General features: G+C 42.3%; 1 protein-coding gene across 7 annotated transcripts in view; it reads right to left on the bottom strand.

Annotated features, from left to right (window-relative positions):
• Positions 1-4,240, bottom strand: part of MPP6 (membrane palmitoylated protein 6) — a 61,760-nt gene extending 57,520 nt beyond the window's left edge. The window contains exon 1 of one of the 7 annotated variants that reach the window (XM_015617758.3): positions 4,021-4,240. In XM_015617758.3, coding sequence (XP_015473244.1) covers positions 4,021-4,110 — 90 coding nt within the window. In that variant the 5' untranslated portion in view covers positions 4,111-4,240. Of the gene's footprint in view, positions 1-1,167; positions 1,245-1,388; positions 1,511-4,020 lie in introns of those variants that run through there. The other 6 variants (XM_015617753.3, XM_015617754.3, XM_015617751.3 and 3 more) reach the window with 6 other exon arrangements.
• Positions 4,241-22,129: the final 17,889 nt, after the last annotated feature.

Genomic DNA, 22,129 nt, shown 5'->3' with positions numbered 1-22,129 from the left:
AGATGGCCAGAAGATCTGCAACTCTCCTACAGCAAACCCATGTGCAGGGAGACCAGGTGTCAGAAGAGTGGTCAAACCTACACAGGAACCAAATACATGAGATAAACCTTCCCCCTCTGTTTTAGGAGCACATGCATCTTCCTCCAACCAGCAAGTTGACAGTAATGAACCACATAAGCATCAGAGCTTCACCAAAAGATACCAGCTGCCTCCTCTCAAACACCGAGCAACAGCCTAAGCCAGCTGCCTTTCAAGCCAAGACAGAAGCTATCCAAGCCAGCTTTGACCCCCGGACAACAGCAATGTCATCCAAGCACCTTCCCACCTACAATACTACTACTGTACATTGCACCTTCCTCAAAGAAACTCAGAGGCTACTGGCTTTTTTAACATGCGGTCTCCACCACCCAGCCACGCATTTTTTTTTTTAAAAGCACTGATCCAGGTCGGCTCTCCTTCACCTCCATCAGGTAGAACATCGCGGGAAGGGTGCAGATATTTTCCTGCATACGGAGCACAACACCACAGGCTGAACTCTGGTCCAAGCTCCGCAAATCCATCCCTGGTGCCTCCTCTCCTACGCCTACATCCACTTGCCTGTAGTACTCGTACAACGACCGAGGAGATGACAGCACTGCTGGAAACTCCTGCCCACCTGATCACAACCACATTTTCGCCCCTTTCCCCAGTCAGAAGCAGACGGAAGGGGAGGGTTGACTTCCTCGGGTAGGAAATAGGCAGGGAAAGGCCGGGGCAGAGATCAGGAGAGGAAAAATCACCCCAAAGGGAGAGAAGATAATCCCCGAGAAGCGAGGCTGCGGAGGAGCATAAACGCGGAGGGAGGGACAGGGACAGCGAACTGGGGGGATAATCCGGCAGAGAAGGGGGGAGATAATCCCCTCGGAGGGGGGAGGTGGAGGATCCCGAAGAGGGAGGGGCGGGAAACCTGATAATCTCCAGGAGGAGAGAAAATACCGGGGAAGAGGGTGGGGGAAGGGGGGTGGGCGGGTGGATAATCCGGAGCGGCAGATGAAGCGCGAGTCTCCCGGGGACGCATCCGGAGGCGGGAGAAGGAGGGTTAATCCCCGCTCTAGGGGCAAAAATCCCTCTTCCCGGACTCCGGCGCTGCCATGTTCGCTCCCCTGCAGGCCCGCCCGGCCCCGCTACCTGCGAACGGCTCTTCCCGCCTCACGCCACACGCACACGGGGCGCCTCCGCTCCCGCCGCCGGGTCGAGTGGGATCGGCCGGGATGACTGCGGGACCCCGCCTCCCACCACCATTTCCCCGCCGGCTGGGAGGGACGGGAGAAGCGAGCAGCCGGGCGGGTGAACCCTCCCTCCTCCGCCCTCCCCGCGCACGCGACCTCCCCGCCGGTACAGGAACTCACCGGCCGGCACCGACTCCCGCCGCTCCCCGTCCCCTCCTCCCTCAGCGGGCGCCGCTCGGCCCCATGGACGATCCCGGGCGCGCGGGGCTGCCGGAGGGACGGCGCGAGCCGGAGGTGCCGCCGCCGCTCTGCGCCCGCCTCGGCGCGCGCCGCCGGCGTGGCTGTGGCACGCGCTCCCGCCGCCGCTCCTCTGCCCCGCCCACCCCGGCGAGCGCGCGCGCGCGCGGCTTCCGCGGCAGTGGCGCGCGAGCGCCTCTCCCGCTCCCGCCCGGAGCGAGCGCGCGCGCCTTTGCCTCGCCCCCTCCCACGCCCGGCATGAGTGAGAGTGAGAGAGTGTGTGAGAGTGTGAGAGTGTGAGCGAGTGTATGAGAGTGTGTGAGGGTGTGTGAGGGGGCGAGAGGGGTCGGCGAGGGTGAGAGCGCGAGAGAGTGGGAGTGCGCGTGACTGCGCGTGTTCCCGCGCGTGCGAGCGCGTGTGCCCGCGTGTCACAGGGTGCGTGCGTGTGTGTGTGTGTGTGTGTGTGTGTGTGAGGGAGAGCGCGTCGGTGAGGCGGCCGTGGGGGTGGCGCGGGGCCGTGTGGGGACACGCGTGTTCGTGTCAAAGCACGCGTGTGTGAGGGCCGCCGTGGGTGTTGAGCGCTGGCCAGTGAGGAGGGAGCGCTGGCCCGTGTGCGAGCGTGCCGGTGTCCTCTCGCCGTGTCCCCGCCGGTACTCCCGGACGGGCTTCAGGCTCTGCCCCGGCCGGTTTGTGCTGTCCCCGGTCCGAATCCGGAGGGGACACGTGGCGCTGCCTGCTCAGTCGCCCAGTGTGAGAAATGCTAGCAGAGAAGTCACACATTTCAGAGGGGAAAGGGAAAGTGGGGAGTTTCCCCTGATGCAAATAACCTGCAAGACCACTTAAATGGAAATAACACTGGGAAAGCGATTTCCCCGTGCTTCTGGTCACTGTTTAAACATTTCGTTCGTCTAGAACGATGATTACAGAGCAGCTCTCGCTTTTTGTTTCAGGGGAGGTTCTCACCTTTGGATACTCGTGGAATTAGGGAAATTTGGGTTGCACACGGTCAGTCCTGCATGCAGACTTCTCACTAACTAAAGCTGGATTTTTTTTTGGTTTTCACCTAAGGGTAAAATTTGCTCCAGAAACGAAATGCTCATATCCAAAACAATCTGTCATTCCTCAGCTTGTTTTCATTCACTTATTCCTCCTCATATCGACTTTCCTGGAAATTTTTGAATCCGAGCATACGCTTTAACTGCAATCTGCATAATTCTGCTGTTTTAAGAATACCTGATAGCCCAGTGTGACATAAGGTAAACCTTCATAACAAGCTGTCTGCAATTCACACTGTTTTTTTCTTTGGGAGCCATTGGGGAAAAGGGGAAACTGGAGCTATGAGGGGGAAGAGTTCTAACTGAAAATCCACTGGTTACCCATTTTCCTGTTAATGGGTTCAGATTCTGCTTTCCTACCAGATAGCGACTAAACTGATTTCTATCCAACAATATAAAAACCCACCAACAATACATATAAAAGAAAAAAAAGCAGCTGATATTTACGATGGGCATAATTACAGAAACTGTGGAACAGCAGCCAGCAGGTGAAAAACCTCTCAGATTGTCCAATAAAGTTGCATCAAGTAAATGAGATCCTGTGCACCTCATCTTAGGAAAACAGCATGTAAAATTCCTTTAGGAATTATTTTTACTTACTCTTCAAATTACAGTAGCTACCCTGTGCTGAGAGCTTCATAGGCATGTGGAATTATACATCCCCAGGTCCAAAAAGCTTACAGCCCTCCTGCAATTTCTCAGTAAAAAAGTCCAAATTGAACATATTTTTGGCAAATTACTTCACAAGCAGTTATCTTTTCCTTGTTAAACTGAAAAGAAACTTAAAATGGCATGAGGGATTCTAAGCAACATAATGACCTATATCACCCTTTCAGTGTTTGAACCCCTACAGCTACGATGGAAAAACTGACAGGCATAAAAAATCCTCACTCCCCAAAAAATGACTTTAGATTGTTTTCTCTCCTTTGCCTGTAATTTATTTTTTGGTGATATTCTAATTGAAACAAAGTCACAAAATGCATAAATGCTATCTCATCTTGTATTTCACAACTCCACATCGTGTTGACTTCTTCTCTTACAGTTTCTGCATTTGTGAAAACTGAATATTATTCTGTTAAGGAGAAAGGGTTGTAGCAATTTATGCTGACGTCTTTCATGATATCCTGACTCTACCTTCGTGGCCAATGCAAGAAAATTGCTTCACTGCAAAACTTAGAGGTTCCTTATTACAGTTCAGCTCAAAGCTTGAATCCAAACCTGTGCAATACAAGAGCCCATTTTTGGCTGCAACAGAAATATCTAAACATGAAGTACTTTGACTGCTCTACAGTCTTTTGAGCATCTTCCATTCTGGCCTCTGCAGCTGCTATTTGGCTATTAAAGCCCTCTAGGGAATGTGTCCCAAATGCACACACACCATTTTTTGCCCCCTATTTAATCCATTTGATCCATTAAGGTCAAGGAAGAAATAGAGATGTATTGTTCTAGAGAAGAACTTAGAAATTGATGTTTACCCTCTGTCAGGAATTATCATATCCTTTGGGCTTTTTGCTACTTACGTTCACATGCCGCTCATAGCAGAAATCCCCCGTACAAGGATGGTCCTTAGGACCCTGCTGGTGCTGTTCAATCTGAGAGCTTTGAACCATTCCCACAGTGCAAAAATGACCGTAAATCTCTTTTATCCATTTAATGAGCAATTACTGCACTTTAGCCAAGCCTCACCCTGTTCCCAGTTTGTGGCAGAGAAGGCAGGACCTGGCCAGGGCTGACTTATGTCCCAGCAATTTCTGGCCAGTGATCATGGTCAGCCAGGCATAGGTTAGAAGAGTGACAAAACCGAGTTTCTTTATGCCAGGGATTATTGCAGTCTCTGTCTAGCCACAGGATTCAGGCAGCGTAAGGGCTGTCTGGTAGGGCAGCCCCAGCCCTGATACTTTGGCACTGATTGATTCACATGCACTAGAACTAGAGTTTATGACTCCACAGAGCTTTGAACTCAGCCTTTGATGATACAGATCTCACTGGAGCGCTTTTGCTATGAAGTCTTCTGCTCCTTTTGTAATGCTGTAGGGACCAGGGTGGCTAATGTACTGACAATTCTCTGCTGATGCTACAAGCAACAAGGTACAAACCTTTCTTCATGGTCTTCTGGTTTTGCTAGGGCTCCCTAATGTTAGGGAGCCTAACATGTTAGGTCCCTAACCCTGACGTTACAAGAGTTAGAGCAGCAGACATTCCAGTATACAGAATGTGGAAATGAGGATGTAGTTTTCAGTCCTGTTATAGTTCTGGGTGCACACATGGAAAACAAAACCTGTAATTACCACCAGCACTTCCACAATAGTGGAGAGATTATCTGCTGGCTGGTGTCAACTGTGCCAAAATTTTCTTTGTCTTATTCTCTGCAGAACTCTGGGTCTGAATTCCGAATTCTCTATCACTGTTCTGATGGCTATTTTAATGACAGAATGAACAGTTGTACCCACAGAGGAGGTACTTCGTGGAGTTTGTTCCCCTTTCCATCTTTGTTGTGGCAAACTGGTGTTGAGTCAAGGACTTTGAGATGGTGTATTTTTTTTAGAAGGAGCTTTTAAGCTGATTGCTGGCATACTCAGCAAGTCCAGTGTTCCACACATTTTTGTTAACCAGTGTCTAATTTGGATAATCATTTATTATGATCGGTCTTGAGACAGATCTGACTTTAAAATACTTTTTTTGATAACCACCAAAATGTGATGTCTTCATAACCTGAAAAAATTAAGACAATGAAGTGTCCAATTTCTTTGCTGTATTTATCACTATTTGGAGATCTTATGATGATAACTTGTTTATGTATCCATTGACATACCATCCAAAATATTTTTTTCTAAGATTTTTGTGCTAAAGAAATGAGCTAGGGGATTTTTAATTATCATTATTTTTATTTATTTTTGGTGTGTAGTTTGTTTATATTTCTGTACTCAAGACATCATAGAACATTAAAAAAAAAATCCAGCAAATCCAGCAAAATTTCTAAGAAATTACACCATTTTCAAAGCTGTGAGTTACTTCAGTGTAACTCATTAAAAGATCACATAGATAATTACAAATATTGACAGTAAAATAAAAACAGTTTTCTTTCAGGAGCAGGTGATCATACCCACAATATTTAGGAGAATGTTGATTTACATAGAAAGGTGGTATGAAAATATAAAAGCAAACAGTACCTACAGAGTTAAAAGGCTACATGTGTAATTCCTGTGCTATTTTCATCACTGAGGTCTGTTTGCATGTGGAATTCAACTCCATAGAAGGAGATAATGAAGACAAATAGTATGGCTTTATTTTTAAAAGGGGTGGATAATTTCATGGCAGCTTACAACATTGGTAACTGGGCAGGCTAAGATAATAAGGCTAATCAAATCTCATGCTTCACAGCACTTGTTCCCTGCGGGGTCAGGAAAAATCTTTCCACTGTATACAACACTATACAATTAGCAAGGTTATTATTGGGGAGCAGAGGTACAGCCTTCTAAAGCAACAAGCTTTTGCCATTATCAGAGAACAGGGGCTGTACTTGACCCAACAGAGAAAAGAGCATTATTTTCTTGTGCCACTTCTGCTTCTCTACACTGACAAGAGTTTTAGAATTACAATTCTTGTGATTTAAAAAAAAAAAAAATCCCTGGAATGTGATTACCTAAGTGCATTACTGTCTGAAATTTGTCAAAAACTCTTCCTCCTGTGACTGCTAGCCAAATTCAAAAATAGCTGTCACTGACTGGACACAGGAATCACATTGATTAAGCTGTTGCAGGTTGCAAGTGCACATTTCCCTCTCATTAGGTCAGTAACGTTATAGAATTTGCATCTTTTCAGCAGTGTAGACAGAAAAACATATAGTCCCAAATGATGATGAGTTTTTAGCTAGGAGCTGAAATGACATATTTTTTTAATATTTCGTTTGGGAAGTACCCTTCATTTTCTTTAATTGCCTGAACATATTGTTGTAGGTGTTCTGTGTGTATACTTGTATTTTATTTTCCATCAGTGTGTGCATCAGAGAAATTATATTAGATGCAATTGAAAATATTTAGCTATTTTCTCTGCAAAATTTGTGTTCTTTATATGAATGTGAGAGCCTTTACGAGTTGCTGGGGTTTTTTCCTTACAAGATGGGGGAAGCATGACAGCAGAACAATATTCTTTAAAAATCCATATTATGAAAACAAGTCTCTTTTTATGAGCTATACCTCAAACACAAAGACAGTTATTTCAGAAGTGCTAATTATTTTCAGGTGACCTATACTTGTTCCCTGTGCACAACCTATATGCATTCTCAACTCTCAGCCCACACACTGTTCAGAGCAGGGAAAAAATCCACCAAAACACAATCTCATCCCCATCTTGAAATTCGGGCTAAATGTCGAGAAAATCTAAAAACATAAGAAGAGCTTACATAAAGACCATTTCAAGACTTCTTCACAGGTGCAGAAGTGCTTATTTTTCTTATATAAAGGACATCCAACCGCTTTCTTTCACTAGAATGTGTGGCCGTGAGCTGTAGAAGGTTCAGTTAAATTAAATTGAATCAAATTTTTTTGTTTCCTCCTTGAGTCTCAGTAACAAGTGCACTAAAGGATCTACTGTCTACAGTATCCTCCTGTATACAGTTAGGCACAAATAAGCCATAGAGCTGAACCAAGAGAATGTTCTGTTACTGAATAGCTGGGGTGATTTAATGATAACAGACACAGCTGTTTTAGGTGCTCAATGCCTTTTTTCTTCATTCTTCACTAGCAAGGTCTCCCAGGCTTCTGTGGAAGAAGGAGAAGTACCAGCAGTAGATGAAAATCGTGGCAAGGATTACTTGCAAGAACTCAGCTCAAGCAAACCAGATGGTTTGAACCTGAAAGAGCTGAGTGGGCTGGCTGGTGTCTTTACAAGGCTGTTCTCTAGGATGTTTGTAAAGTAACAGAGATCAAAGAAGGTCCTTGAGAACAGAAAAAAAAGACAAATTTGCACCCAATTTCAGTTAAGTCCAACAGGATGATTTGAGAAACTATTGGAGGGCCAGACTCACTTAGGTAACTGGGAAAGTGCTGGAGCAAGTCCTCTCAGAACACATTTCTAAACACATGGAGAAGCTGACCAGAAACAGTCAGCATGGATTTATAAAGAGTAAATCATGTCAAAATCATGAAAATTTCTATAGTCAAATGGCTTGATTTGTGGATGTCAAGACCTAAGCAAGGCCGAAAAAACCTTAATAGACTACAGTGAGGTTTCAGACACTGACTCTGACAATGTTCTTTTATCCAAGTTCACAGGTTTCAGTCTGGATGAGTGGACAACTGGATGGATTGGATGGGCAGGCCGGCCAAGAGGGCAGTGGTTAGTGGACCATGAGGACAGTAGCAAGAACAACAAGTGGAGTACCACAAGGGTCTGTTCTGGAACATGTCCTGTTTCACATCATTAACAATGACCTGGAAGAAATGTCACAGTGATGGTTGCTCAATGGATTTACACACGAGAGCAGGTTGAGGTACAGTTAAAATGCTGGTTGGGAGGGATGCCCCCCAAGAAGAGCTTTGCATACTGAAGGAATGGGCCAACACAAACCCCATGGAATTCAGCAAGGACAAATGCCAAGTCCTACATCAGAGGTAGACCAATCCCTTGCACTGATTCAGGCTGGGGGAAAATGTGTCTATGTGGTTGGGCAGCAGCTGTTCTGAAAAGGCCCAGGGGGTGTTGGTAGACAGCAAGCTGAACATGAGCCAGGGGTGTCTTCTGGCAGCAAAAACAGATCAACAGAAACCAAGGCTTTATTAATATAGGAGGAAATTCAGTATATTTTTTTTATATAATTGCCCCATTACTTTTGCTAGACCACATTTAAATACTGCACCCACCTGGGGAGGTTTGGCACCCCTACTATGAGAAAGACATTGAATGAAGTAAATCAAGTTCAGCAGAGGGCCACCAAGATGGTTGGAGGCTGGAGCACTTGGCCAGTGAAGAGAAGCTTGGGGAACGGGGCTCGTTCAGTCTGGAGAAGGGATGGCTTTGAGGGGAACATGACACTAGGCTGGCAGTGCCTGCAAGGAGGTTCCTGGGGGAATGGAGCCAGGCACCTCAGTGGTGCATGACTGAAGGATAAGAAAAAGTAGATATAAATGAAACCAAGAGAAATTCAGTCTGTAGACAAAGAAATCCTGTTTCATAAGAGGAAGCAGTAGAGGTGTTTGCCAAAATAAGTCACATATTCTCCATTCTTGGAGGTTTTAAAGAGTCAGCTGGATAAAGCCTGGAGCATTACGGTGTGCTCTCATAGTTGTGCTTTCTTGGACCATCAGGTTGAGCTAGAGACCCCCTGGGTTCCCTTCCTATCTGAATTAATCAATGATACACTGACTCAATGAATTCACAGGAACTGTTTCTACAATGAATAAAGTTCTGGTACGTATGGTTTATTCAATACAATGATAAATTATACTGGGGGCATGGACCAGAATCCAAGCCACAACTGCCCAGCTGTGCAGTAACAAGCTGGCTGTAGTTCCATATTCCCCACTGTTTGCCCTCTTCCTGGCCTCACCAACTGTGCACTTTTTGTTGCTCTGCTTCAGGTAGAAAGCTTGCATACTTGGAGTCTTTTTTGGCCACCAGAAATATCTTAGTTTTTTCCCTTTCCATAGCCTCCTTCCCAGAGAAAGGGGCCCCCAAAGTGAAAGAGAAGTATGACAAGATTGTGAAAATAATACTTATGAGATGTCTTGACAAGATACTCTTATATGAAAATAATTTATTGGAAGAAAATGTAGAAATTCTCAGATTTCACCATTTTGTCTTCAGGCACACAAAGATGAAATTCCAGAAAAACAGAATACAGACATTTTCATTTTCCCAAAGGTTTCCTTTACATTGCCAAAATGATGTCATTTACACACATTTAAAAATTATTTTACACTATGTGATAGCTGTAAAGGGACTGTAGTTTAAAGAAAAATCAAGTCCCAAGAAAATTTTGTCACATTCAATAAAATCAGAGTACCAATGGAGAGGATTTTAATTAAAAACTTCAAATAAACTCCAGGGAATCAAATCATTTGTGAACCTAACCATATCAGAAAAGCCAGAGCTCAGCAGCCTACACGAGTAGACTCAGCTCATTTCCTAACAGTGTTCTCCTTATAAAAAGTCTTGCCAGAGAGATTCTGTATCCTCATGCTTCAAGGCCAAATTAATAGTCAGCTGAGCGCAGAAAGAATCATCCCTTACAACAGAGAAATGAACTTTAAATTAGCAGCTTCTCCTGAAAGATCCTCTTCCCTAAATTGTTGTTGTAGCTCTGGCTACAAAAGACAGCTCCTTCCCTAAACTCTTTGGCTGCAAATCTTCTCAAGACAAAATACATCGCCATTCATTTCTCCAGCTCAATGGGATGCCAGCAAAAAATTGTGTCTCCACCGAAAATCTAGGAGAAGATAAACAGTGTCAGTAGGAAGCACTGCTGCCTGTTCCCTGCTATCTGCCATAGCAAATTAATTTGATGGAACCCACAGGTCAGTCTGGGAAAGATGACAGCAGCATCAGAAGACACTTTGCTGTCTGAATGAGGAAATAAAGACCAAGTACTGAAGAACAAAATATGAGGTGATTTTAAAAGGTACATGGGCTGGAAAGGAGAACAAAGAGGAAAATAACTGCTGATTAGGTATTTTTCTTTTTAGAAAGGACTAATTTTACTCACAACCATATTTATGCATCAAATTCTTATGACGAATATGATACTATGGGAAGAGCAGTACAGGAATTGTTCTGCCAGTATTGATCTTACATAACTTCAATTTCCTCTTTAATTTTCAATGTTTGTAAAACTATAATATGTAATTTTAAGAATTAAGCCAATCCTAAAAGTATTTGAAAGAAATCTAATTATGGCCTCTACAGCAATCCAGGCTTTAAAAAAATAGACTGTAGGCACATGTAACACAATATCTCCATTTAAAGACTAATTGCTTATACTGCACGGTCTAAACAGACCTCAAATTTGTATTTTTTGTTCCTGCAGTTAATTTCTTTCACAAAATTACTTATCATTTGAGAAAAGTTGGCTTGTAGGACTAATAGTATCCTTTTGTTCTGAGTTTTATGTCCAGTCAAAACACCATTTTTGCTGTGGAGTGCATTTTGGAAAGCCAAGGGAAAATACGGCCTCCTGAACCTCTTTGTGCAATTTATTTTGGTGAATGGGGATGGTTAGAATACAGATGTATGGAGCTGTACAATATAAATCTGTCTGTGGGAGCTATAGGGAAAACTCTCATTTCCTTTGCCTCAGACAAATTCCTGGCAGAGGAGGCAACTGAGAGCAAGCTAATATGGGGCAGCACCTGCCAAAGGTAAGGTACAAACTAGTTACTTTATGTTTCTCACAGGACAAAGGCTGTTGGCAGGGTTGATTTTCTGTTCATTGGCTAAACTCTCTCATGCAAGATATTGCTCTTGCACATTAGCTAGGAAATACAGTAGAATTTCCATCATCATCATCATCATTGGTCTTTGAAAACCTTCAGACCCTCACAGGTATGGTTCATCTTGCCTTGAGAACAGGGACAAAGACTGTTTGGTGTTTGGCTGTTTGAACCTTTGCATTCCTAGTTTTCTGTCACTTATAAAGAATCATTTATAAACCAAAAGGAAGTTGTTTATGCAGTGTTTTACATTGCACTGGATTATTAAAATATCTTCTATGATCTTCTGTACAAAGTAAATATTTTGAAGAAGCTGAAATATATAAAAGTACTATTTTTTTACAGTATTTATCAACAGTATACCCTTTACCTTCTTGTTTTTCAGACTCATCTACTTACATTTAAGAGCCATAAAGGAAGGATTATCTCCATTCTGTGTCTGAACATTGCTTAATCTGTTAAAATTCCACTTCTTGTTGGCCCCTAGGCACTGCCATGAATAAAACTAGCAAAAATAGTAAATGATGATTTCTAGTTTTTAGAAACATTACATACAGGATCCTCATTTTTGTTTTGACTTTAGATTTTAGCAGACCCCCTCCTAGGTGTTCTGGAGCATTTTTATGCCTTTCAAAAGCTGTGTACACATCACAGGGCTTCTTCTCTACTTCTTTAATATTTTACTAAAAATCAAATGGTGTGAAGTTCAAGACTCTTTATTAAAGCAAAATTTAGAAGCAGCAATGCCAGGAATACACAGCTGAATTAATCCTGTCAGACAAGAGTAAAAATTCTTTTTTTTCTGTTAACAGACTGCCACAGATTTTTAGTAGCATTTCTTTCTTATCTAGTTTCTACTCATTAAAGAAAAAAACCCAAAGCAAACAAAAAAAAAATAAGACTTCCATCAAAATTGGAAGTTGGCAGCAGTAGTTTCCCAGGCATACTCAAAACAAAGGTAAATATTAGTGGTAACTGCCTGCAACCTAGTAGTATTGGACTTCAACCTACTAGGGACCAAATTACTTTATAAACTCTTATACATGTTTTACAGTGATACTATCTATTTGTCTATTAGTCAATCACTGGAATCTGGAGGGGGGAAGGGAGAAGGAAAGAGTACATGCCATCAATATTCAACAGTGCACAGCTGTTTCAGAAAAAAAAAAAAAAAAGAGAAGTAAAGGAAATATTCAGATCTAGGCAGTATTTTCAAAGGTGGTGTACACAGAATTTGGCCAGGTCACAAGGCCATGTTATTTCTTCTAATCACAATCTGATTGTTGTTTCAGGTTTCTGAATTTGTATCTCATCTAGATTCCTATCTGTGGGCTCAAAGGCAGGACAAAATTGACTTACAGCAAGGCCAGGTACAAGCATTCTACACATGCATCCACTCTCAAATCACCAGTACCATTGCTCACAAGAGTTCATGTTTACACACACTACTGCTGCTAAAGCCAGCGGTTGGGGTTGTGTGACTGCTTACATGCTAATTCCTCAAGCTGGAAATTAATTGCATTTAATTAAATGTAAAGTAGTCAATGTCAAAATCAGGCTTACAATGCCAAACCCCAAATACAGGTATCAGCTCTTAAAAAAGCTGAAGTAAGTTCTTAGAGGTTTGAATCCATCCAAGGCTCAGATTCTTTCCCCAGTGGTGAAGGCCGACCTCTGCCACTTAGAGCAAACACAGGCCTTTGCTGTGCCCTTCAACAGTCTCAGGAGTAAGGCCAACTTTAGAAAGAAAGGGGTGTCAAATCATCATAGGGAATATGGCATAAATTAGCCCTTCCAGAGTGAGAAGTGTTTCTATCTTGAACAAAAGGCCAACACAGAGCTGTCAGTCTCTACTGGGGATCCATCCTGTTGCCACAATATGCAGCTGTCTTCTCTCTTTCACTCAGAGAAGCAGAAGGGAGCATATGGTTTTGTACATTTATCTTCTGTGGCATGACCTTTTTACCTCTGCATAAGGGAAAAGGAATGTTGAGAAAATCCTACCTTTTTAGTGCTGTATTAATCACTGAGTGCAAATTCGCAATCATCTAAACCAAACACTTGAGTTTGACTTCTATTTAACAGAAATCTTAGCCCAGCAAATATGATTTCTGATTATCACTTACATTTCCAGGGTACTGTATTAAAATGACAGCTGTAAAATATCATTATAGAGTGCACTAGAAACCCTCTCCTTTTATTACAATCTATTTTTTTGCATAAATAGGAGAATGAACTCATTGAAATAGATATCATTAAAATGGATGTTTATTGATAAATATTACAGAATCAAATTACTATAGGAGTAGCACACAATAAGACATATATTACTAATGGTCATTAGTTAATACAGTTTTGGGTAGCTGAAGTTTGCCAATATGGAGCTTTTTGAATCACAGTAGGTACATTTTAATAGGCCATTAAAACATGGCATCTTGTGTCTTTCTGCAGTATATTATGGAGTGAAACAAGCTGCATTTCACTGAGAACATATTGCCTGCTTCTGGCCTAAAAAATGGATGAGAACACTGTGTTCCATACATGTTGGGAGAACTGGCAAATTGTGGCATTTCTCCCTGATGACACAGAACTTCATGGAGAGTTGTGAGTCATACGAGGTAGGAATCTTGCCTAAACTAAGACATTTTTGACACCGCAGGCAGCCTGCGTGGTGTCCAGCTGTCTCTCCAGAAGGTGCCAGCCTTTTCTAGATCTTACTTCAGCTTCACTGCCATTTCTACACAGATGTCTTACATACTTGATATCATCTGGTGGATTTCATATGCCTGCTTGTTGGCATATGAATGACTGCCGTTGCAACATCTACCTCCCATAATAAACCAGCTAGACTAGTACATAAATACTTCAGCCATGAGCTAGGGGTAGGGAGACATATGGATATTCAGGTGGATAGGTAAGCTCTCTCCAGACTTTCCATGGAGCTTTGCTGTTGAGGTATTCTCGTTCTTCCCAGATGATAGGAGATAAGTAACTGGGTTGCTCTTGGTGCAGCTGAGTTGGCTTAGCCAGCTGATGCATTTCTCACCAAGAGCTTCTGCTGCCTCAAAGATTAGTTCCTTCAAGGCCTTCTCCCTGAGCTCTTTCGTTCTTCTTCAGAAGGGGCAGAACTAAGAACAAATGCCTATCAACACCTCACAAAACTTCTCAAGTACCTCAAGTATCCTCTCTGTGGATATCTAACAATGACAGCAGTTTCAACCCAATGCATTGAGGTTTCCTCTTCCAGTCATGATTCAGTCACTCTTATCAGAGTTCAGAATTACATTGCCACAACTGCTGCAGATACTGGAAAGAAGGGAAAAACCAGCTATTAAGCCAGAACAGATTAATTTAGAAACGTTCTAAATGCACCTGTTTCTCTATTGGTCTCAAGATTTATTTTTTTGGGTTAATGTATGAACTTTCACATGTTTATATTTGTCCCTAGTCTTTTATCAGATCTTAATGAGCATATAACGATAAATTATCCCAAACTTGTATGCTGTGATAACTTAAAAGTATGGCAAGGCTTTTGAGTTTTCTAGTGCATTAAAAAAAGATTACATTAGTGCTTCAAAAATAGAGTGAAGTAAATAAGTTCTGACAGTATAAAGAAATGTTGGAGAGAATAGAATCAAGTTAGTAAAAGAGCATCTATGTTTATTCAGAACAGAGTTTGATGTGCTAACTGTTAAACATTAATGTATTATCTTGATGGATTTTGTACCTACACACTTTAACATCACAGACAAAAAAGCTTTAAAAATATCTCACTGTAATATGTGCTTCGTTTATTAAAAATGTATGGGCAAAATAGATTGCATTTTTCATCGTCTTCACATTCTTGTCATTGTTCTCACAGTGAAAATCACAAATTCTGTTTTGAAGCTGAAAATGAATTGCAGTTGTCATTAAATGTGGGTGTTTACAGATGTTATTAATTGACAAAATAGTACACTGTTCTCAGCAAGAGAATGCTTCATTTATACTCTAGAGAGCTGAAAGCTACCCTAAGAATGAGAGAAGAGCACTTAGCAGCTTTTGAGACATGAAGAACATGGCACATGGACATTATCTTTTTCTTGCCTTTGCCTTTTTTATTGATAACCTGCAATACTTTTTACTGTGTTTCAAATGTCTCCTATCAAATTTTGCCAATAACTGGCAGCCAAAACATGGTCCTAATCCTTCTGATTTTATCATACCTTTTATGAAGTCTTGAAAATTATGTAGATGATGAGATGAGAACAGCATCCAAAAGCTTCTACACCTTTTGTTCCCCTTCTAATTCTGATAGTGGCCTGATTCACAGAGTCATAAAATTTCAATCAGCTTTCATTAAATTCAGTAGAAGATTCAAACTCCATCCATTTTTCAGGATCAGGAAATTAATTTCTACCAGAAATATTTTATGCAAAATATATCTGCTCTAAAAAAAAAATCTTTCCTATTTGGGAAGCATTTTGCTCCCAAATTTTTTTAACTGCTTTGAATCAATGGAAATCAGAATTAACACTTTTAAATTATGATAGGAATCTGAAGGCAGGACTGACCTGTAATTACCTTGTTCATTCCAAAATAATCTGAGTCTTAATAACACAAAATTAAGTGTTCTCTTTCAGGAATCAAAATATTGATGATTAAGACAGACATTCCAATTAAACAAGTATGTATGTAGGTTCTGGCAGGTTACAGAAAATAGGCAAAGTACAGAATGAACAATGCCTATATTTAATTTTCAAATTAGCCTGTTAAAATTTTTCAAAATGTTTTTGTTGTTTTAATAAGAAAATATAGAATGCATCTTGTGGTCAAAGCATTAATCTTTAATTCCCTAGTATGGTATCTATCCTAAGCCAGCATATTTGAGTAGTAACATTTCTTATTCTCTATATATTTCAGTAGCATCAAGTAGCATGACTGTGACAAAAACATATACCAAGATGTCCCTCACAATTTTTTCTAGTATGTGTTTTTTGTTGTGTCTTACTACTTTTTGAAAGAGAGATATAAAGGAAAAAAGTGCTCTATATAAAAATAACCAAAAGAATAAAAAAAATATGATACTGCAGCTGAGATGTATAGCTCATATCTCCACTGCTTCACACTGCAGAACCACTTTCCAGCATCATGGTGTTTTATAAATATGTGTTTGACAGCTCAGTAGCAAAGTATATTCCCACTTTGGGTGGAACATTGCAATTCTGCAGGATGTTGATTCATTGTGAGTTAGTCCAGTTGGCAAGTTAATTAATGTCAGTCAAAAAGAGGAGTTATAAATATCTCCATACACTATGCTCTTCCTTTTGCTTCTTCAGTCCTACTACATATGATGGTTTTGACCCAAGCCTGATCATTAGGTTAGCTTGAATTGTGTCTTGCTTAAGTTGATCTTTTAAACAGTTAACCCCTGCTTTAACACGGCAGCTCCTTACTGAAGGACACCTCAAAGCACAGCCCTTTGAGGCTCAGCAGGAGCTTACAGGCAGATGGTGATTGCTTTTGTGCTGAAAAATGCTTGAAAACAATCACACAACAGAATGCTTAAACTAAGATTTCACCTTAGTCACGCTGTATTTCTTACAGAATTCTTCAAAAATGTTTTCCAAATTGGGGGTCTGCTGAACATTGCCAGGAAATGGGTCTATTGGGTTTGCAAAATGCTGGAAAAAAAGGTGATTGCACCAGAGCAGACTATTCTTCTCAGATGAGATGGCAGCAGCACAGTGCTTGTAGGGCTGGAGAGGGAGAAGCACTGCAATCATGTTTGTGCAGCAGCACTGCAAATATCTTCTATTTGCATTTGACAGTTTGCAGGTCCTTGGTCTGTACAAACATCTGCAGATGATGTGTACATCACTCTGTGCCCCCAAGGGAGTAGGTACCAGCTGACCAGCTCTATGATTGCACCCTGAGCTCGGCCAGCTTGGGGGCTTTGATTCAGCTTTGCTGAAAGTGACCACTGAAGTCCTCCTACATCCTGTCTGAGAATTCACATTGACAAGTTTCCAGTCAGCTTTTTTTAGCTGGGTTCTTTCAACTGAGACTTTCCTCTCCACAAATTGTTCTTTTCCTGGTGTCTCTGTCTTGTTTTAATGGAAAATACCAGGTTCTGCTCATGTCCCTGTAAAGCAGCTAGAGACACCTGGGCAAGGGATGCAAGCATGTGGTGAGAAAGACTGGGGCATGGCCAGAGCATTTCCCATCAGGTGCCTTCCTGCTCTCTGTTTACTGCTGCAAATCCTTTCCTAGCAAGCCATCTCTGCCCCCACACTGACTTCAGGAGCTCAGGTGTTTATCACAGCACACAGTGCTTATCACAGAGCACAGCCTCCCACTCTCTGGGCCAAGTTCAGGCAAGACAGACATTTCAATGCCTCAGCTTAATTACGCACAGTTATTTATTGGCTCCCACATCTTTCCATTGATTGTTATGTCAGAACCTAATTTAACAGCAGTGGAGTGGCAAGGAACAGAGGGCACCCAGGGGCTTAAGGCAGTTATATTGTTCTTCTAAAATATCCTGAATCATGCTGATATTTTCTCTGTAAGGAATTGAAGAATATCCACTAAAATCAGAACTAAACATTTTGACACATGAAGTCAAGGAGACTGTTGCCATCAGCTTTATGCCACATGATTAAACCATAGCTGGACAGCTGCTAACAGGGTAAAAAGCTGTCCATGTGTTAATACATTTTCATGACATCCAGATGTATACATTTACAAGCCCAGGAAAGTGCAGCCTTGCTAATTTGAGTTGTAATATGTCTTTTCTAAATTGACAGAAATGTTTCTCTGTCTGCTACTCTTTAATATGTGGTAGATCCAGTCACCTGCCAGGAGAATTTCTAGTCCTATATTCCACTGCTTATTTGAAATATTTATGTCTCATAATAAGTTGGAAAGAGCTTTGTCAGTAGACAAACATAATAAGCAGGAGCATACAAGTTGCAAATTCTAAGGAAAAGCCTAGCTTTCTTCTGAAGTGATCAACACAGAGCAGCTGAAGTCAAATTGTTAGAAATTTGAATGAATGAAGAGTTTATCTTGCTCTGGTCCTGCAACCCAGGCAGCATCTTCTGGGGCATTAGTTGCATGACCCTCCCACTGGAAAAAAATTCAGATTAATCCGTGTCCTGAAGTTGAGATTCTTTCATTTGTACATAGACTGTTGTATCATTTTTTTGGTGCCTTACAGGAAGGTGAGTCATTAGGAGAAATGAACATGGAGAAGGCTTGACAGTCTGGCAAGAGGAGGATAGGAATAATGAATATGGGTGAAAACATGGGAGGAGAAGGTAGAAGAGATGACTAGAGTGTTGATATTGCCTACAACTGACAGCCTCAGAAAAACTAATTAGGGCTGAGGAAGCTGAAGAATTCCATATGAGAAAATGGAGTTTGAATATTAATAGGCTCTTCTCTATTATTTTCCAGTTTTAAATCTTTCCAATTTGAAGGGGCTTAAAGTTTGGGAAAACACATTTCCTTTTTCTTGTGTCATGAAGAACAATGCAAGGATTAGAAGATAATAGTTTTTGCAAGGGTCCAAACCCATGTGTATACTGGGGTTAGCACATAGCTAATGCACAACTGAAGTTGCACTTATATAATTCCCTCTTTAAGGGTTTCCATGAAATTTAATGGTAAACTGGGCTCTGTTTCTGAATAAGCTTGGCAATGTCACTCAGTATTTGCCATCAGACAAGGAAAAAGCATTGTACACTGTATTTTTCATTTGTTTTGCTATTATGCTGTTTTAAGAATGATTTAACATTGCTTGGCTCTGTGATTCATTTGATTGTTTTCCCTCATTTCGAGATGAATCGTAGTTTTTAATCTGTTTGCTGTCATGTCTCATTTCACTGAAACACACATATTGCTCCTATTGCCATGCAAATAGGTGCTACATAAATAAAATGTATTATTATGATTATTGGAGTAAAAGAACCCGTAGTCATCTGTTACAGAGTGTGCTCTTTGCCAGACTCTGTGCTCATGCTCACAGTCCCTCTCCCCGCTTCTGCTGGCAGAGCTCTGGTGAGACGGCGTTTCTGAGCTGTACTGGCTGAGAAGCATCAGGAGGACAAGAGTAAATGGAAGTAAATGGGGCAGGTTTATCTCTGATACTTCCACAGAATTACAACTTGCTTTCCTGAGGCACAAAACAGAGATGAGAATCCAGCTGTGAGTTTTGAGCTCATCAGCCCTCAGGGAACGGAGATGGCAGGTTAGCATTTGGGTGAGAAGACTCCCAGGAGCACCCATAGCCACAGTCTGACAGCCGTATTCCCCCGTCTCTCTCCTGCACTTACCTGCTGGATGCTCTCCTGCCTCAGCTGCCTCCCTGAGGAGTAAAAGCAGCAAGTGCAGATACACAAAAGCATCCTCCCCATCTGCCTTTGTCCAGCTTTTCTTCAGTCAGGCAGTGCATGGAAGAGCACACATGGGGATATAGGAAGCAATCCTGGGGTGGTTACAGCTTGACAGGGCTATGTGGTCCTCCCAGTCTTACTAACAACACTGCGGTAAGGTAGTGAGGGTGCTTGTTTGAGTGTTTGAATTGTAAACTGAACTCCTGGAGATATGAATGTGACAGCCAGCCATCTCTTGCTTTGCTCAGAAGGATGAGGACGCCTGACATGTTCACTTCAGAATGACATCTGCTTGCAGATAAGAAAGCTCAAGGAATGTATTTTGGAGTGCTGCCTGCATGGGTGTGTTGTGGGGAGAGGAGGAAGAGATCTTACTTACATTCTATTAATCAAGTTCTTCTGCTATAAACCAGAATATATTTTTGTGCTAAATTAGGCAAAAAAATTAAATGTGTTTCCTGGATGCCGGGGTGGAAAGGGCTGATCTATATCAGTTCCAGGGGCTGATCTATATCAGCTCCAAACACACAGTGATTCATTATACTCTCTGGACTCCTGAGAGAGCCTAGTTAGCCTGCATTGGTTACATCTTGCTGCTGCTGCCACTTTCTCTGCTGGCAAACCTACGGGCACTGGATTTCCTAATTACTTGTGTTCTTACTGCAAGCCAAGACTGGCCATATTTTATAATGCTCCTAAGGGAATGAATATATTCGGCCTGTTGAAGCTGAATGCTCTCTGGATTCTTAAAGGTTTTCTTATCATTTATCCCAGCCACCAGCTGGGGTGTCTTGCAATCTGCTTCTATTGGGTTTCTGATGACTACATGCAGGCTCCACACCAGGGAGCTTGCACTTACACTACAGGGGTACCTCAGAGTGGAAAGAAAAGCCTGGCCAGGTATAGGGGACAGGGAGAAGGAAACTGCCAGACTGCAGTAGCTCTCCATGTTATGGAAATGTTGTAAGGTTTAGGACAGGACACACAGAGGATTTTAAAGCCCAGTATATATTGTAGGGAGCATGGAAGGCAGGGCAGCTGCTTAAGGAAGCAGATTTCATGTGATACAGTCTCAGGGGAATTGTTACTCTGAAAGAGGAATTAGGAGCAGGCAGGGAAAGAGATGGCTGAGGTATCTGGGAAAAGGCACAGCTTGAGAACACAGACACTACAACGTATGCATGCAGTGCCCTTTAACCTTGACCTATAGATACTTACTCCACACCACAGTGTCCCCTTTCCTTGCAGGACTCTAACAGCTGCTGGTGGCACTGTCAGGCAGAGAGAAAACTATCCTGAGTCCTGACTGTAGTATCCCATGTTATGTCAGCAGCAGTGGCAACCAGTTACATGCAACGTGTTTGCAGAGTGAATGCAATGTGGAGAACTCACTTGAGCGTATTGGGGGCTGGCAAGAAGCATATGGTGCAGAGAACACAGGAGACAAATGACCTCAAATACCTTTGTGGTAGTGCAAAGGGGCATGGGAAGCTGCACATCTGATGTGAGCCTGCAGAAAGCTGAGCCCACGAGGCACTGCAGTGTGGACACAAGTGTGTGAAGCCAATTGGCAGGGTGAACTTGAGTGCCTGTGCTCACCGCTCCAAGCAGCATGGCTGAGTCACTCCCCACTGAGCTGCTCTCCCCGCTAAGGCTGGCAGGAAGTAGTGCTGGGAACTGGGTAAGAAACAACCCAGCTTCTTCAAAATTTGGTAATCATGTCAGGACTGCCTCAGTTCTCCACCCAAACACCTCTGCAGCTCAAGGGTGGCAAATTACCAGCACTGACATTCTCTGCTCTTTTGGTTCATTTCTGTTCTGACATCAGCTGAATCCTTGAAGAAACGTCTTATGATAAGCTAAAGCAGAAATAATAGTGTATTTTTAATAGTGGCAGCTTTTATTACCTAGCTGGCAAGTCATCCAAAGCCACCTCTGGACTTGTGCAGGAGGGTCAGAGAAGAAAGCTGCCAACTGACCTCCTTGACATCTCTTTTCTTAGTTAACACATCCCAGTGTCCCCCAGTGTCAGCCTTGTCCCACTTCTTACAAGTGATCCTCTTTTAAATCCAGCTTTTCATGGCCACACTCAAGGGTTTTTATAACTCCAGTGGTTAACTTGTTAACAGCACCTGCTGCACATTCCACCTTCCCCGTCTCCATGCTGTGCCTCCCAGCGACCAGGGGACAGCGACTTCATGCTGGCAATCTCTGCTCAGCAAGGAAGGGGCATCCCTCGGGATGCTTGTCTTGCTGGAGTGGTGCTTGATTCATGTCAGGAGCATTCTGAAAATGTACTGTATTTCACTGATTTGCCAAAGGAGAAAGAGTTGTGAACTCATCCCAATAAGAAACTTTTCCCTTGATGCCTTGAGAAGGCTGACCTAGAACAGAGGCTAGACAGAATTAAGTAGGTGTTTATTGAAAGGCCTTAAAGGCCTTAGGCAGTACAAGAACCTGGCCAGGGCTACACCCAAGATGGACCCAAAATGGTCACAAAATGGACGACTGGTCACGAGGTCTCATATTTTTTATAAGTTTTGGTCCATCTGCATATTAGGCTTAACTGTAAATTACAGCTTCAGATTATGAAGTCCCATTCTTTTTGTTATCTCTCTTCAGTCCACCATTGTTTATGCTTTTGGGCCTGAAACTTGTCATGATTGTCCTTGGTATCAAGCTAGAAAAGGAATTGTTCTGTCTACCTGCTCTGTGAAGAGAACTCACTTAGACTTAATATGAAGCTCAAAACTACACATCTAGGCACCACAGAATATGAAAAATATGAAAGGTAAAACTTTAAGCATCACCCTCATAAGTAAAAA

Source organism: Parus major, chromosome 2, assembly GCF_001522545.3.
Source record: "Parus major isolate Abel chromosome 2, Parus_major1.1, whole genome shotgun sequence".
Lineage (NCBI taxonomy): Eukaryota > Metazoa > Chordata > Aves > Passeriformes > Paridae > Parus > Parus major.
Note: the sequence above shows the minus strand (reverse complement) of the source record. Positions and strands in the feature narration are given on the sequence as shown.